Source organism: Cyanistes caeruleus, chromosome 12 (assembly GCF_971803275.1).
Source record: "Cyanistes caeruleus chromosome 12, bCyaCae1.hap1.1, whole genome shotgun sequence".
In the NCBI taxonomy this organism is placed as follows: Eukaryota; Metazoa; Chordata; class Aves; order Passeriformes; family Paridae; genus Cyanistes; species Cyanistes caeruleus.
In genome coordinates, this window is record NC_141712.1 from 1,955,998 (window position 1) to 1,972,716 (window position 16,719).

General features: G+C 52.7%; 1 protein-coding gene across 3 annotated transcripts in view; it reads right to left on the minus strand.

Moving 5' to 3' along the window:
- Nucleotides 1-16,719, minus strand: part of LOC111944691 (axonemal central pair apparatus protein HYDIN-like) — a 56,965-nt gene that overhangs the window by 12,713 nt on the left and 27,533 nt on the right. For all 3 annotated transcript variants that reach the window (XM_086847689.1, XM_086847691.1, XM_086847690.1), the window contains 22 exons: nucleotides 16,091-16,231; nucleotides 15,296-15,612; nucleotides 13,557-13,722; nucleotides 12,949-13,047; nucleotides 12,036-12,245; nucleotides 11,083-11,211; nucleotides 10,157-10,334; nucleotides 9,480-9,637; nucleotides 9,027-9,148; nucleotides 7,942-8,078; nucleotides 7,183-7,304; nucleotides 6,904-7,095; nucleotides 6,358-6,510; nucleotides 5,050-5,289; nucleotides 4,307-4,450; nucleotides 3,700-3,887; nucleotides 3,343-3,525; nucleotides 2,985-3,104; nucleotides 1,623-1,782; nucleotides 1,345-1,517; nucleotides 991-1,189; nucleotides 204-303 (listed from right to left, as the gene is read on the minus strand). In XM_086847689.1, the coding sequence (XP_086703815.1) occupies nucleotides 204-303; nucleotides 991-1,189; nucleotides 1,345-1,517; nucleotides 1,623-1,782; nucleotides 2,985-3,104; nucleotides 3,343-3,525; nucleotides 3,700-3,887; nucleotides 4,307-4,450; nucleotides 5,050-5,289; nucleotides 6,358-6,510; nucleotides 6,904-7,095; nucleotides 7,183-7,304; nucleotides 7,942-8,078; nucleotides 9,027-9,148; nucleotides 9,480-9,637; nucleotides 10,157-10,334; nucleotides 11,083-11,211; nucleotides 12,036-12,245; nucleotides 12,949-13,047; nucleotides 13,557-13,722; nucleotides 15,296-15,612; nucleotides 16,091-16,231 (3,631 nt within the window). The remainder of the gene's footprint in view (nucleotides 1-203; nucleotides 304-990; nucleotides 1,190-1,344; nucleotides 1,518-1,622; nucleotides 1,783-2,984; nucleotides 3,105-3,342; nucleotides 3,526-3,699; nucleotides 3,888-4,306; nucleotides 4,451-5,049; nucleotides 5,290-6,357; nucleotides 6,511-6,903; nucleotides 7,096-7,182; nucleotides 7,305-7,941; nucleotides 8,079-9,026; nucleotides 9,149-9,479; nucleotides 9,638-10,156; nucleotides 10,335-11,082; nucleotides 11,212-12,035; nucleotides 12,246-12,948; nucleotides 13,048-13,556; nucleotides 13,723-15,295; nucleotides 15,613-16,090; nucleotides 16,232-16,719) is intronic.

A 16,719-nucleotide genomic window follows, 5' to 3' on the forward strand; every position in this document is an offset into this window, starting at 1 on the left:
AGCTGCACACTTCAAAGTTCAGAGGGGAGAGACTTAAGGCTGCCAGTGCCCTGACAGTGCTTTATTCCATGCAGCTTGCAGGGTATGTGCTTTATGTATCCATGCCATCCTTGCATCCCATCCCATCCCAAGTGCTTTGGTCACCCACCACCCAAGGTCAGGCAGTGCACCTGGACTGCTGTGTTTGGGAGACATCCACTGACCTTCAGGCAGGACCATGCTCAGGAGAACATCATACACCTCTGCAGACAGTTTGATGTTTTCAACCTGAACAATCCCCAGGATGTTTTCTGTATCTGAAACCTGAGGAAGCAAGAAACAAACACTGTTCAGATTATTCTTTTGCTAGACAGCCTCTAAGTCCTTGTCTCTGCTGGCTGCTTCCCCTATGGCCTCCCCAGCTTCACAAGTGTTGGTGGACACCCAAGCTTTCCTAACCCGTTCATCTCATGGGCTGTCCCAGTGGGATTCTGCTGCAGTAAAAAACCCCATCAGCCCAACTCTGCATTCCTACAGCAGGGAATGCTGCTGCTAAAGCTTCCTTGAGAGGCACAGGGATGTAAGAACAACCACAGGAAGTGTAGGGTGTCTCAGAGCAGGTGGCATTGACAACCCTTTGCAATCACCTAGCACCCTCTCTGAAATGCAGCCCCTAAACCATGGGGAACAAAATGCCAGGGGCAGAGTTTGTTGCACGATGCCAGAGGTTTGGACAAGCTCCAGGAGAAATGCAGAGATCACGCTGCAGTCTGTACAACCAAACAACAACCTTCAACCATTCACAGGGCCAAGGTGCTTGTGCTACAGGCTCAGGGTGCAGTGTCTGCTTATCTGGGGGATGTGGATGCACTGCACGTTCTGGCAAACGCTGTGTAGAGGCACAAGTTGGGGTCACAGCACCCTTGTGTCTGTCAGGGGCAGCTCTTCCTGACTCTGTCCCTAAGAGCACGTGGCTGCTCACTGTGCCAGGCAGGGCACAGTCCCTCTCACCTCTAGTCGAAGGGTCTTCTCAATGGTGCCAATCTGCTGGGCCTTGAAATTCACTGTCACTTCAAACTCTGAGCGGGGATCAATGGTGCCGTTATCTTGTGACAGTGAGAAGTCCTCAGCAAGGTCATCCAGCCCACTGAGCTGCCAGGCCATGGGCAGTAGGGTGTTGTTTTTCAGGACCAAGGTCCTGCTGTCAGTCCTGCAGAGACAGGAGGCACTTGGCATCAGCTGCTGGCTGGTCACACCAGCCTCGCCACTGAATGCAACCTGGAGCAGCTCCATCCGAGCCCTGGAAAGCAGAGTCAAATGTTTTGTCTTTGTCACAAGTCTTGGAGTGCTTGTGGGATGACTGACCTGTGCAGAAGCAGCTTGTCAAAGGACAGCTCCAGGGGGCTGACCTCCAGCTTCACGTGCACCCCGTGGCAGCACACGCTGAAGACCACTGGCTCTGGGTTCTTGTCAATGCAGCAGATGAGTTTGTCTTCCAGGAAGCCAGGGGAAGTGGGGTATGCCCAAATGGTCAGCTCCTGGACCCGGCCCCACGGAAAGAAATAGAAAGAGCTCTGTGTGTGAGCAGGAGCAGCAGCTCCTGGGCACTTCTACGGTGCCTGCTCTACCTGCCCCTCTCCTACCTGCTTCTTCTTTGGTTTCAGGGTCATGCTGGGAGGGTCCAGAAGGAACGTCTCTGCTTTTTCATCATCCTCAAAGAAGAACTGGACCTCTACGTCCATGGGGGAGTTGTTGAGGATGGTTATATTCTCCGAGTTGGCAGGACAGTTCTGGGCCTTGTACCTGTCCACAAAAGGGGAAAAGGCTGCAGAGGAGACTGTTGCCTTTGCCACGCATCGAGGAAAGCACCGTGTGCAGCCGAGGAAGCGGTGCTGGAGGACCCTGCTCTAACAAACAAGTGAGGGAAGTGGATCCCAGCCAGGGGCGTGGGCATGTGCTCATCCTTGCCTGACTTTGATGCCTTCCCCTGTACTTGGGGCCTCCACCCCAGAAGCCTGATGATGCTCAGGCCACTTCAAGTGTTTTTAATACAATGTAAATTCAAAGGTGCCTAGAAAAATAACAGTACACCAGGCCCATGGGTTCTTTCCCCTTCTTTCTTGGGGTGCCTTCCCTGCAGGGTATAAAGAAAGGCTTTTGGAAAAAGAGTTTAGCTGATCTCTTCCCAAAAAGTCATGAAACTGCTTTGGATTTCATGGCTTATCACAAAATCTGAGAAAGAAATATAAAGCATCATTTCCCAAGATGAATGCAAAAAGATAACAAGTGACCCTTCTCTCAGGTGTGGAAATGACTTTGGAGTGAAAGGGTTAAAGAGGCAAACAGAAATCCCAGACCATCCCATAAACCTGGCTAAAGATTGTCTGGTTTTTGAAACTGTGTTGTCAAAATAGATTTAGCCCTCCAGAGCTCCCATGGAGACAAGAACTTAATGTTAAATACTATTTTTTAAAAAGTGACAGTAAAAGTAGAAATGCACAATGGCTTCAATGACAACGTTTTCAGGCAGACTTTATCCAGCAGTGATGATGCAATGTCATTACAGGCAAATGTAGTTCCTGCTGTACATACCCCCTGACACCCACTGGCAGGTCAACCATAAAATCTTATTAAAAATTACAGATCAATGATAGCTTTACAAAACCACCTACAGAATAATTGCTCACTCAGGCTAACTGCCGAGCTCAAAGCACTTCAAAAACCACCATACATTTCCTAAGGGGTGAAGCTGAGATGTGGAGGCAGACAAAAGTTGCCCCAAGTCCCCTCTGGACTGGCAGCAGCCTGGGGCTCTGGCCAAGGCACCCAGCAGGCAGGCAGAGCGGCTCCCCCAAGGCTCATTTGCCTCTTGTATGCTCAGGTTCACACATCTGTGCTCCTTCAAACCCAGGTGTGTGCCAGGACTCTGCCAGGGACTGCCCTGGATTGTGTCCATGTCCCCAAGCGTGTCCAGGAAAGTACAACACCCAGCAGGGAGCACATACCACTCTCTTGATTTCCCACACAGCAGCGGTCCAAAGTGGAATTGCTTGGTGCTCTCAACATATTCCTTGAAGATGATTTCACCTTCCTTCATGGTCCTCCTCCACTGTGGAAACACCAGCCTGGGCAGAGAAAGCAGGGAAGGAGGAGCTATGAGATGCTGCAGGTAGGAAATGCAGTCAGAAAGCCATAACCCATCCTGGTGGCTCAGGGACCATCTGCCTTCCCAGCTCCCAGCACAGAAAGAGATGCTGGGTGACGTCAGGCAGCACCATGTGCCCAGGCCAGAATGCCCAAGGAGCAGCCCTGGCTGTGAGCTCGGGGGCAGCAGTGTGGGAGGCTGCCAGGGGCCAGCCTTACCGTGGGTTCTGGCTGATGCTGGGGTACAGGCCGGTGCCACTGCAGGGCAGCTCGTACTGCCGCTTTGTCCCCACCAGCTCAAACCTCAGCGTCTGCTCAAACTCCCCTGGCTTTTTGGTGGAGAAGTGGACCTTCAGTTCCACCTCACCGAGGGCAGGCACTATCCAGCGGTACCGTTTCAGCCTGGCAATTAAAGAGGAGGCTTCAGACATGGCTGAGGAGCAAATGAAACAAGGAGGGTGCACTGGCCATCCCATGGAGGCCCTGGCACAGGGTCCCTGTGCAGCTGGGGACGATGGACCTTGTTTGGCAAGAGGACCAAGAAGCAGAGGCATCACCTCCTCCTGTGCAGCTCACCTGAGGAATTCTGTGGGGACTGAGGCACTTTCCAGTGTACATTTGGACCTTGTGCTGGAGGATTCCCAGGGACTTTCTGTTCTCTGTGTAGATATTTGGCTCCCCTTTGGAAACTTGTCTCTGCTGGCTGCTTTACCCTTCTTTGGCTGGCCCTCAGCAGAACTGCCCATCTCATCTGGGGTCTTGGCCTAAAGGGAGAGAGAAAAGGGAGAGAGGGGTGAGCCCTGAGACATTGCCATCCTGGAAAGAAAAATGGGCCTTCGTTCACCAATGGAAGAGAGAATAAATAAGTGCACCTGCCCAGGAACTTGGTCTTCCTTACTGGGGTTTGTTTTGTCTAGGACACCCCTTCTAACTCAGGATCCTCTCCTCAAAGGAAGTTGGTGGTTTTAAGTGATTTTTCCCCTCTTACAGAACTGCTCTGTCTCCAGCAAAGCTGTCTCTTTTGCCCCATCCCTGACAGAAAGGAGACCTGCAGACGTGGGGCCCCATCACATCTTCACTACCTCTCCACAATGATCCTTTTCCATCCACCTGTCCCTCATGCCCCCATCTAGCCTGGTCCCTGCCCTGGCACCTTCAGTGCCAGCACCACTGCAGTACCCACCAGATTGTCTTCAGGTGTAACAATGGTGAAGGGCTTCACATGCTCTGCAGAGCCCAGCCGCTCCTCTGGGCTGTCAGCTCTGGAGAGGACAGCAGCAGGGGGAAGGGGAGGCCCTTGGGGATGCAGTCCCAGATGCCTCAGCATCTAAAAGACGAGAGAAAATCCTGTTTATACTTCTGTCACCTTCATCCTCACAACTCCTTCTTTGAAGGCACTGAGCTTTTGGCAATGGGCTTTTTGATTTCCATCAAGTACAAGTATTTTGTTATGCCCAGTGGGGTGAGCAGGCTCCAGAGCAGAGGCAAGAGCTACAAGCAGGACTGGGAGAGAAACCCCTCCCAAGTGACTCATCTGAAGAAAACAATGACCATGAGCTGCTCACTGCCTGCAGCCACACTAGCCACACTAGCCAGGACTGCACTCTGCCAGCAAAGCCCTGAGAACCAGTGGAGTTTTCTGCCAGAGCACATGCCCAGCCCAAGTCATGCCCAGCCTGCCAGCAGGGAAGAGAAACCATATGCAAGATTCCTTTTCTCACCTTTCATCCCACAGATGCAATAAACCCATTTTCTGTCTCCTCCCTTCCTCCCAACAACACAAACTCTTTAAATCCTCCCACAGCACATCAGCAGAGCTGGCTTTGCCCTGGGCATTGCCTCCATCTCCCTGACACAAGCCTGGGAAGATTGGAGTGCTGTGAAGCTTGGGCAGCATGTACACGGGGACCAGACCTGCCTTCTCACCTTCTCCTCCTCCAGGTACTGCTCATCAAAATCCAGGGAGTAAAACTCGATGGGGAATTTGCATGGGTTCTTCACCACCACTGTGGCCTCCACCCCATCGCTGTCCACCAGCCCCCATCCCATCTTTAGTGCTGGGGGACTGAACTCCAACCGTGGCTCCAGACCTTGCCCCGAGAGGTGCAGACTTAAGTGATTGCTGCTCCCATGAATGTTGAGCTGAAGCTTATACTTGTAAGACCTCTGAAAAGAGAAAAGTGCAGAAAACTTATCCATGAAGCCCCAGGACCCCAAATACAGCGCTTGCCCCAAGGCCAGGGTGTTATCAGTCCCTCCAAGGTGAACAGAAACCAGATATTCACTTCTGCAAGGGACTACAGCGCCTGTGTCTGGGTGTGAGTTAACTGGGATGAGTCCTGGTGTGCACTGTCACTGGGTATTGGGTACCAGATGGATGGACAGTGGACTGCCAGGCGTTTTCACTCAGGCATGCAGGAGTGCAGTGCTCAAGAGAAGGGCCCTTGGGGTTACAGTGTCCACACCCAGTCCTGGCACTGCTGCATCAGGCAAACGCCAGCTCCAGGAGAGAGGCAAATGAGCTCTGGCTGGCCAGAAATAAGGGTCACCTTCTCTGCTTGGTGTTTGGCTCTGATCAAAGCCAGACACAAGATGTTTACATCTCTTGAGCAATTAAAAGGTCCCTGGGACTGTCTGTGGGCACAGAAGCACTTGTGTCCATACTGCTACACACTGTCCGTTTCCAAGACCCAGCGGCCCCAGGCAAAGTACTTTTGGGAATGCTGCATCCTTTTCAGTTGAATCCCCAGCTGTGTGGGAATGTGCAGGCAGGCCAGAGCCCCAGGGACTGACTGCTGGCAGCACACCACGACAGGTGACTGTCCTGCCATGCTCAGGAAGGTGTCTGGTGGCTGTTTTGCCAGTCAGTTGTGCAGCAGGATGGGCCTAGAGCGGCCATTCCAGGATTATCCTCTGCGAGTGTGCAGCTGCTCTGCACCGAGTGTCGCAGCTGCAAACAGGGCCAGGCAAGGGGGAGGCTGAGGGGAGCTGGACACATCCCTCCCCTGTGCCGAGAGGCAGCCACAGAGCCCTGATGCTCTCTGTGCAAGCTCCCTGTGGGCATTTCAGAGCACATCTCCCGGGAGTGCTCTGTGGGCTGAACTGAGCCACGCTGAGCACGGCGCTTGCAGAAAGCCCCCTGTGAAGGCAGAGCTCGTCCCACACTCTCTGCACCAGGCCCTCATTTCCAGATAGCCCTGACAGGCCTCCTGGGCTGACAGCTGCCAATCTCACCTCCTCCTTGGGTGCAAACTGGATTTGCAAGTTCTGCCACGCTCCTGCATCAAGGGTTCCTTTGGAGGGCGTCACTTCAAAGGGACAGCGCCTTTCCTCCAGCGCCTGCTGCTTCTGACCTTGGGCTGGTGTCATGTATCTGAGTTGATTGCTCTGGACACAGAAACCAATGGGGTGAGGTCTCCTCAGCCTGTGAGGACAGAGCCTCAGTTCCTGTAGTGCTCTGAGACACTGATACAGCGCTGACAGCACCCACAGCCAAACCAAGTGTGGCCCCAAAGCCTAAAGCTGGAGGGAAAACCTGTAGACAGGGCAGGCTGAGGGAACTGCTGTCCTCAGAGGAGGAGGAATGGCTGAAGATGGCACAAAAGCAAAGCAGCAGCTAATGGAACAGGTCTAGGAAAACCAGCCTTGATCTAGACCCTCAGAAACTTCTTCAAACACGCCACAGACCCAAGTGCTCGGGCAGCCACAGGAGCAGAAAGGGCAGGAGACACAAAGAAAACCCAGCCAGAAGTTGTGTGTTCAGTGCTGCCTGTGCTTTACCTTCATAACAGGCTTGATGGCAGTGATGAACCATTTGCAGGGCACTTGGAACCCGTTGTAGAGCTGGACTGTCTCAACCTGGCACTGCCCAACGAGGATACTGGGGAACTGCAGTGTGTTCTGGGAGAGGTCGAGCGACAGTTCCAAGACAGTGGCACGGAGGCGGATGTGAGACGTGGGGCCTTTTGTTACCTGTAGAAGGACAGAGAATTCAGCAGAGGGTGCAGGTGACATCTGCTGCTGTGCCCAGCCTGCTGCCTGCCCCAAGAGCTGTGGTACCTGTATGGGCAGCAGCACATCCACGTCACCCTGTGGTTGCTGGGCACTTTCAAAGCACACATCAAACCTCAGGGTTTGCATGTGGGGCAGACTCTTCATCTGGCCCAGGTCCACGCTGAAACCTTGAACAGATGAAAACAAAGCAGCTGAGATACACAGGAAACACAAGCAATGTGTCAGAAGCACGTTAAGGCCTTACAGCTGTCCTGGTGAGAGGTCTGGGAAAAACCCCAGGCTGTGCTGTGACCTGGACAAAAACTCAGAGTGCACCTGAACGCCCCTCGACACAGCGAGCCACTGTGTGATGCAAGTGCAGCCTTGCCTCAAGGCCTCTTCTGGAAGCCTCTTTTGATCCACCAGAGGATCTCACAGGCTGTTTCCTCAAGAAAGGCTGAATACAAGTGCTGTGACAGTGTGAACTCCAAACAAAGCACTTCCAAAACACAGCAGACACCACTGGTTCACAAAACAAGGCCACAGAGTGCCCAAAGAAACTTGATGCTCGTGGGAGCCAAGGGCAGAAGATGCTGAGAGGTGACCAGGGTGATGAGCCCATCTGGCCCCACACTGGAGTGTCAGGGCACTTGTAGGCAGGCCAGGTCCCTGGGCATGGCTGGACAGGAGGATTCTGCCTCTGAAGCTCCCAGCAGGGGCAGGGAGAAGAAAAAGCTGAAAAACCTCCCCAAGTTCAGTGGCTTCAGCTAATCTGGGTGAGACACCTCCTCCATGCCCACAGGAAGTGTCTCCAGCACTGCTTACCTGTGTCCTGCAGGACAGATGCATCGACCCAGAAGGACACTGGGATCTGCCCAGGGTTGGTGATCTCCAGAGTGCGTCTCTCAGTGAAACCCTTCAGGACAGTGCCCATGTCCAGGACATACTCGGGCAGCTCAACTCTGCAAGGAGGAGTAAGGACAGTCCTTAAACCACAGCCTGCCTACATGTCCAGGTGGATGGAGGATACAAATCAAGTGGCTATTTCTTTATTCACTGCTGCAAAAACTCAGCTCAAGCCCGTGAGACCCATGGCCTGACCACCTGGCAATGACTTTGGGAAGTCAGGAGGAGTGCAGGTCCGAGGTTTTATCAGCTACTAATGGTACCTGGAAATAAAATTAGTTTAAAATGGAAACTGTCCACAGCTCCTCTGCCATGAAAAGCCAGTAGAGGTGAGTCCACTGGGCCTCCACTGGACTAAATGAAACCACTTAGGCTGGTGTACAGCCTGAGCCTGAAATTGCTTTGGGGCCTAGCAATAAGATTTGCCTGCACAGGAAATCTTCACTGCTCTGCAGCCAGATCACCTGATCTGTTCTGCAGAGCATCTTCCTGAATTGAAGCCTCCCTTGCTTGTGCTGCATCATGATGGTGCAAAGGGACAGACCAAGTTAATTAGATAAGCCCTGCCACCCCACCAGGATTCAAGCCATCTGATTTTGGGCTTTCAAGGGTTTGCTGACATGTGCAGTTCCCTCCTCCTTTTGTTTAGTGTGCTCTGTTAGTTGGAACCAAGACATCAGCTGGGAATTGTCTCTTTCAGAGCTAGTCAGCAGGGACAGAATTGATGCTGTCTGGAAGGGCTTGAAGGTCTGCAGTGGGTCCCCTCAGCTCTAGGGACAGAACCCCACAGCTGTGGGGAGCTGAGTCCAAAGCTCAGCGTGGTGCTGGGGAAGGGAGGGCACTCAGCTGCTCACACGCAGCGTGTCACAGCCACCGGGACAAGAGCCTCGCTGCAGTCCAGGCTATTCCCAGCTCTGCAGAAACAAGGAGCTCTCAGGAGAAGGGGACATTGCTGGCTGTTCCCCACGGGGCACCTGGAGATGGGGATGGGAGTCCCTACTCACTTGACAAGGCTCTGGCACAGCTTTTTGTCAGGGAACTCGGTCTTTGGGGGATGGCACGTGAGCTTCTTCTGCAGCTCCAGAGCAGCCTTCTCGATCATCTTTATCTGCAGCCGAGTGTTTGCCTGAGGAAACGGAAGACAGACAGTGTCTGGTTAGCAAAGGTCTTTCCCGAGGTTTGCACCTGAGAAAGGATCCCACCCTGCTCTTGTTGAGAGGGGTGTGGGGTTCTCCTGTCTGGCTGCTCGGTGTCTGACAAGCTGGTGCAAGCCAACCCCCAGAGAGACCATGGCCAGAGTGGCAGCCCTAGGGGCAATGCTGAGGTGACACATGGTTCTAAGTGGGCAGGGAGGTCCCAGGTGCCATCAGGGCACCGGGAAACTGCTGTGGGCTGCAAGGGGCTCAGGCGACATGGAGACAGTGGCATGTGCCAAACGGGGCTGCAGCTGTTCTTACTACAGTGTCAGAGCCTCCAGGCATGCAGGGCTGCAGCTTCCCAGTCTTCACATCTGGACTTTTTAAGGGCTGAGCTGCTGGGATCTGAATTTTCAGGGTCTCACTGTATTGCTGCCTGTGTTCTGCAAGCCGTAGTGGCTTTCCACATTTCTCATTTCCTGAAGGAAGAAAACATCCACCAAGAGAAGTGTGAGCAAAGTGCCAATCCCACTTAAATTGGGAAGTCCCTAGCTCCCAAACACTGCTTTCTTCCAGAAAGAAATCCCTCAAGCCATCTATGGAAAGTGGATGCTGCTGCTCCTCTCGGAATGCTCACGTTCGCTCCCATCCATCTTCCTCCCCACAGAGGAACATCTCATCCCCTGCAATGTCACGCAAATCCAACCCTGCCAGAAGCCCTGCCAGCCTCTCTTACAGCTTTCCCAAGCCTTTCAGGCCAGCCATCATCCTTCAGGACCCTGCCAGATGTGCTGGCAAGCTCTGCAGGATGGTTCCTGGGACAAAGGCCACATGGGATCCTCTGCTCAAGACTCACAAAGCAGTCAGATTGCTTGAGCGGCTCTGGGAGTCCTGCAGCCCTCCAGGCTTGGTGCAGGTGGGCATGAGCTGCCCTGTGGGCATTTGGTAGGGAACAAAACCAGAGGGGCCCTTCCTGGGGGCACACAGGCAGTGCCCACCTTTGATGTTCCAGGGCAGGTTGACACTGATCATAGGAAAGGACGCTTCTCCTTTCAGGCAGATCTTTTCCGGCTCCAGGTCACCCACTTTAAGCTGGTATGTCCTGCTAAAGGCTCCTGGTACTCCTGGCATGTAAGAGAATCTCAGCACTTGCTTCCTGCCACATGCAATGGAGCCCTGCAGGAATGGCAGAGGAGGAAGGGAATACATCAGAGTGTTTGATGGGGGATGGCTCAGGGGACAGACAGGCTGACAAGACAGGTTCTCTATCTAGAAGAAACCATCAGACCACATCACCTTTGTGATAAATACATTATAGTGTTGCCTTGCACAGTTGATAGAGTAAATACTGTGTGTTTTATAATGTTGGCTTTTGTCAAAGAATTTTTGCTAAAGTTTAGAATTTTTTTAAGGCAAATGTTTTGTGGTGATACCAGTGTTGGGGAAGAGTTGCTGTCATATTAACAATTAACCAATGAAGTTAATGGGAACCTGCTGAATGTGTCAAAAAGTACCAAATGACCAGGACTAGGGCAACTGTACATGCTCCAAAAAGGCAGGATGGAGGAGGAACTATGTTAAAATATTTGAATATGTGTAACCATTTGTGAATTTGTATTAGGCTGTTGCAGTACCCAGGGTCTATAATGGATGTGGTTGTGTTGACTGGTGTGCCTCTGGCTATGGCTAAGCACACGAGCCAAGCACCCACCACTGTTCCTTTTGCTTTATTGACTTTCAATAGCACTGGTTTGACTTTCTCTGCCCCCAGAAGAAATTGTTTACAGCCCTCTCTATCTCGTGGCTGAGTTTGGGGTTTTCCCCTCGGACCTTTTTCCCCCTTTTCCCCCTCCCCCTCTTTTGTCCCTTTAACACTCTCCTGGGCCACCTGACAGGGCTGGGGTCAGTCACTCGTGCTACTTACAGTGGTGGGCTTGACCAGAAACACACCAGGCAGGTCTTGGTCTGCAGTGCTGGGTTCTAGCACCCAGTTGAATTTAATCTTGCTGGTGTTTGCCAGGATGACCGTGCTGTGATGAACTTCGTTAAACATCTGCAGAGAAGGCAGAGAGCGGGAAGTTACAGAGCCAGGCCTGCTGCTGGGAATCTCCTTCCTCTCTCCTGGCCTTGAAAGCAGACACCTGATGGCAGCAGGGACCAGAGAGGAGATGGGGGCACTTGGGAACCCGGGGAACCCCCAGGCACAGGGCACCTGCACAGGACCAGGGAGCTCTGGCAGCACCCAGAGGTGTGGCAACAACCATGGGAGGGCCAGTAATAAATGAACACATTTCATTGTGGGGACACAGGCCCTCTGAGGGGTCACCAGCAGCCAGGAGAAACAGAGACAGCACGGAGGCACTCCAAAAGAAAAGGCACCTGCATGCAAGTATTGGCAAGCAGCATACAGGCAACAAGGGAGTCACACAGAGCAACACCGACAGGGCCAGCAGCTGGAAATAGCTGTGGGCTTTCAACTGAAAAAGAGTGAAGTGAGGATCATTCTGGGACAGTGTCTCCAGCTATAGTGACTGGAAGCCCAAGATCTTCCCCTGATTATTGCATGGATTAAGAAGAGCGTTCGACAAGAGCATCTCCTTGGAGGTCAGGCTTTTGGAGTGGATCAGCAGAGGGACGTCCAGAGCATCCCCCTGCGGTGCCTCAGGAGGCAGTGTTAAGTCCCCTGAACAAGAGGCATTCCCAGCATTTTGGAGAGGGTTGGAGACGGCCATTTTACAGCTTGGATGCCAGATGTGTCCCACAAAGGTTGTACTTCCAAGCCCCAGAGACAACAAAGGGGCTGGGAAGGGAGCCCTGGAGCGAGGTGGGCAGGAAGGCAGCGAGGCGAGGAGCTGTGCCCGGGGACCCGTGGGGTACCTGGGAGCCGCAGTTGATCTCCCGGGCGCTCAGGGAGAAGCTGACACGTGAGGCCTCCCCGGTCAGCTTCACCTCGTAGGTGGGGCCTCCCTCCACGTGGCACAGCGCTGTGACTTGGGCCATGGTGTTGAGGTGGCCAGTGAAGGTGAAGAAGACCTCCTGTCTCTCTCCCGGCTGCAGCACACCCGACAGCGGCAGGATCCTGAAAACCTGCACGGAGAACAGGAGAGACTGAGGTGCTGAGCATGGAAATGGATGCACAAGAGCACCTTGGAGCAAAGTGCAGCTGTAGCCAGAGGGATCTATTCCTCAGACAACACAGCCAGAATCATCCTGATCTCATCCTGTATCCATGCCACTGACCAGTGGAGGCACCATGAGGAAAATCTTCTCCCATACTCACGGATCAATGCAGTAATACACTACATTGAAGTGAACTGGGATGTCTCCTGGCAGTAGAAATTCTCTCTGATGCACAACTTGCCTTTAAAAAGCATTTATGACTGCTTTTAGAAAAGCGGGACACGCAGAGTGAGAGCTCTTGGAGCTCAGGGAAGGACCCCAGCCCAGCTCATCTGACTCCTGAGGCTTTTCCCCTCTCTCTCTCTCTGATTTATCTGCTGCTTTTTCAAGGTGCTACAGCAAAAGCTCCTGCAAAACTTTCCTACGGACCACCTGATGATGTCCAGGGGGAGCAATGCCCTCCACAGGTGCTGCACAGCGTCCTTGGGCCTCCCTACAGCATGTCCTGCGTGGCCTCTCCAATAACCAGTTGCTTCAGCAGCACTTTGTGATGGGTCTGGAGGGATGCCAGGCCCCTCTGTGGGCAATGCTGAGGGCCACCAGTGGGGCTGGCAGCTACAGCCCTGCTTGCCACACTGAAAATGTGGAAGTGAGACAGATTCCCTCTTACCTTCTCCACTTTGAGGGGAATCCATGGTACATCCACGGAGTGACTGAATCCTGCCAGCCCCACTGGGATGTAATGCCTTCCACGAATATATGTTGGCAGCTGAAAAACAAGCCATTTTCTATGCTGAGAGGAAGAGAGAGACACTTGGCAAAGTCTCATTTTAGAAGACAGCTTCAGGGCCACCACTGCAATACCAGCTCTCAGGTGAAAGCAGACACCTGGAAACAGGTGGTCTGGCAGGGTTGGGAAGAGGGTACATGGAGATCAGGACTCATCACAGCTTGCTCTGGGAAGGAAGCTGGAGGTCTTAGCATCATGATGCAGATGAAAGCCTCATCTTACATTGTGAAGAGAACAAGGCCAAAAAATCCCACACTCAACACAGATCTGTGTTGAGCTTAGATCTGTAGGATCTGAGCAGGCTTCTCCAAGGAAAACTCTCCTGCTCCTCCCTCCCACACAGCCCATGTCCATCCACAGGCCCCGCTGCCCAGCCCACTCTCAAGGCACAAACCAGCAGGGCAGCAAAAAGGGAGGTCAGCATGAGCATGACTTGGTGGTGGCAAGCTGGGGAGACAACACAGCACTGGGTGTACAAGAAAATCTACCTCTGCTCTTGAAGATTGGCCAAGATCCTGTGGTTCTTGCAGGTCTGTGTCTGGCTCCTCCACATTTTTAATACTGCAGTGGCTCCATTGAGATGCTGAGCAATTCAAACAGGTACTCTTCAGCTTTGGTGGTGAGGGTCTGAATTTAGGTGGGCAAAGTTCATACCTGGAAAAGAACATAACTGTGAGCAGGGACCTGCAGTGGGAGGGAGGGACACCTGCATGAGGAGCTCCTGGTCAGGATGCAGCCCCTGGCTGAGTGCTGGTGCACTGAACTCAGGAATGGTTTGATCCAGCCCTTCCCAATCCAGGCTGGAGCAGGTCTGTTCTAAACCAGCCCAGGGATGACACTGAGGTAGCAGTGGTGCAGGCAGCTGCAACTGCTTGCATTGAGGAACTACAGAGGACAGGGATTAACACCTTGTGAGGATGCAAAAAGCACAGGGGGACAGGAAAAGACAGGGAAGGAGGAGAGCAAAAAGTGAGATTTGAGACACCAAGGGCACACCCAGGCAGTGATGAGCCAGCACAGCCCTGCCAATGCCCAATGCCAGAAACTCTGCAGCTCTCCCAGGTATTTATCAGGAATGTTTCCCTGACAGTGCAGGCAGGGGTGGTTGGCATTTCCCAACACTCCCAGCTGGCTCAGGTCACATTCCCCACTTTAGATTGAAGCAGGTGCTCAGGGTAACTCTGCTTGTGTTTCTAATGCCACGTGAGGACACAGTTGGGCTGTGCCTGCCTGTCACCCTGCTGAGCTGCAAGAGCTCCCCTACAGTCAAACACGGCCTGAATGCTCCATTCCCAGACAGGCATTCAGTGCCAATAATGACCTGCTCCCCAAAGAATAACTGTCTTTAGCTTTGTGGCTTCTTATCTAAGGCTGGGTTTCATTTCTGGATGAGAGGATCTCTCATCATAACCCCCAAGAGATCCCATATCATCTATTCCACTGCCTTTAGTTTGAATCAATGGTTTGAGGCAACTTCCCAGGACCATGGTGCCCAGACAATGGCATTTTTCACTCTAAAATAGAAACTCTCTGGGAGGCAGGGACAGGAGATGGTGTGATGAACAAGTCCTGCTGTCCAGCACTACAGAACCCATAAGGGACGTGTTGCAGTGGGGAAAAGTCAGAATGAGTAACAAGTGTCACCAAAAAAGGGAGTGAAGAATCCAAGGTGTCCACCAAGAGTTGAGCCTTGGGAAAGAAATCACCCTGGCACTAAAGGAGTTGTTTCAGAAAAGAAGGAAAGGTAACGAGATGTTCTGCATCAGCCCAGGTGCTGAGTAGCTCTTTCTCTGCTGTTGGGACTTTCTGGGCATCCTCCAGCACAAGGCAAGGGAGGAAGGCAAGGAGCAGAGAGCAGCTCCTGCACAGAGGACCCATCCCAAAGCAGAGGGGTCAAAAGGGCACCCCCAAAAGGGCCTCCAGCAGCACTGTGGGAGCTGGGATTAGGAGCCCTTCATCAAGGGGGACATCGCCTCAGGCCACAGAGCTCTGAGAAAGCAGCTTTGGCCCCAGCTTTCCATCCCAAGGGAAACCACTGTGGGGGCTACACAGCACCAAATTGTTGGAAAACCTATTCCCTGAGCGTGCAGCCTGAGCACAGCTGGTCAGTGTTATTTGCACAAGGAGAAGTCAGAGCAGTCTGTCAGATCCTAGACAAACAGCTCTGTTCTTTGCAAAGCACAAACAGGACAGCAGGAAGAAGAGGAGAGGGCAAAGGTGCACATACCTGAACTTGTGCACCTGGCTGTCTGCCTGCAATGCCCAGTGGTACTCCACAGGAAGGGGGCTGCAGTTGCTCATCCTCAGAGAGCGCACTGCTTCCGTGCCAGCCACGATGCAGCCAAACTCCAGGCTGCTGGGCTGGATTCGGAGATTTGGGAAGTGGACTTCTCCCCAAAGCTCGATATACTCCACATAAGGATGGTCCCTAACCATGTCTATCTTCAGAATCTTCTGTTCTTTCCAGCTGTGAAGCTCCAGTTTGTAAGCTGGGTCAAATGCAATGTAGACATGGCAGGTCTCCTCTACACCCACTGTCACAGGCTGCAAGGAGATGGACAGTAATTAATGACATGCCAAGGTCTGACAGCATGAAACAGTAAATGCTCCAAGTGTGGCCCCAGCATGGGCTTCTCAGTTCATCATTCACTTCTTTATAGCAAGGGTGTGACTGCAGGCACCACAGTCCAGTCCAGGATTCCCTCAGGCTCACGTTTCTGTGCTCAGCAGCAATACAAGGGGATGGCTGCTGGAGAGCTGGGATGCTTTCCAGGAGACACCTTTACTGCATGGCTTGCCCAGACCAAATTGCCTGCTCCCTCCTCCTTGTGCCTTAAAGCCAGGATGGAACTTCTCAATTCAGGTAATCTTTTGATTCCTTCAGCAGCTCTGCTGATGCAGCTCAGGCCAGCCCACTGCTGATGCTACACAATAAACTTGTTGACTCAAGGACCTCCCAAGAGAAAGGCACCAGCACATCCCTCCTCTTCCAGCCCCACTGGAGGAGTCCAGGGCTGCTCACCTGGCCATCTGGGAGGGGCTGCTGGTCCTCATCACACACCAGGAACGGCTGCTCCACGTCCAGCACGAGGTCGAGCGGCAGGGAGCAGGTGTTTGTTAAAGCCAAAGGCTGGTACTGCAGAGTTAGGACATCACTGGGTTTCTATGGAAACAAGGAAAAACAGCCTCAAGTAGCCAGAGACCTCCTCCTGCTTCTGTTGCATCTCACATTTTTCAGCCCCAGAAGTGCACACATGCTATTGATCCTTTCTATTTGTTTCTACTTTCCCAGGAGATGTTTCTTTATAGCAGATGCTTGTCATGTTTAGAAACCACAGCATCCCCTGGGGACAGGGCACCACTCCCATGTACAGATGAGGGAATAGGAGAGGAGGTGGCTGCTTGAACAAGACCTAAAGCAGAAAGTGAATCCAGACCATTTGTGTCCAGTTTTGTCTCTCTATTGGGCAGAACAGCACTGGATGATCTTCACTCACATGCTGTCATTTCTTACAACCTTATTGGCTCTAGCAGCCTCAAAAAAGCAGTTAGTCTGCAACAAGTGTCCTGCAGCCCCTGCTACAGGGACAAGGTGTGTGTGGTCTCTAAGCTGTGATCAGCCTAGGTTCTTCCTTCCTGTCTGTGCATTGT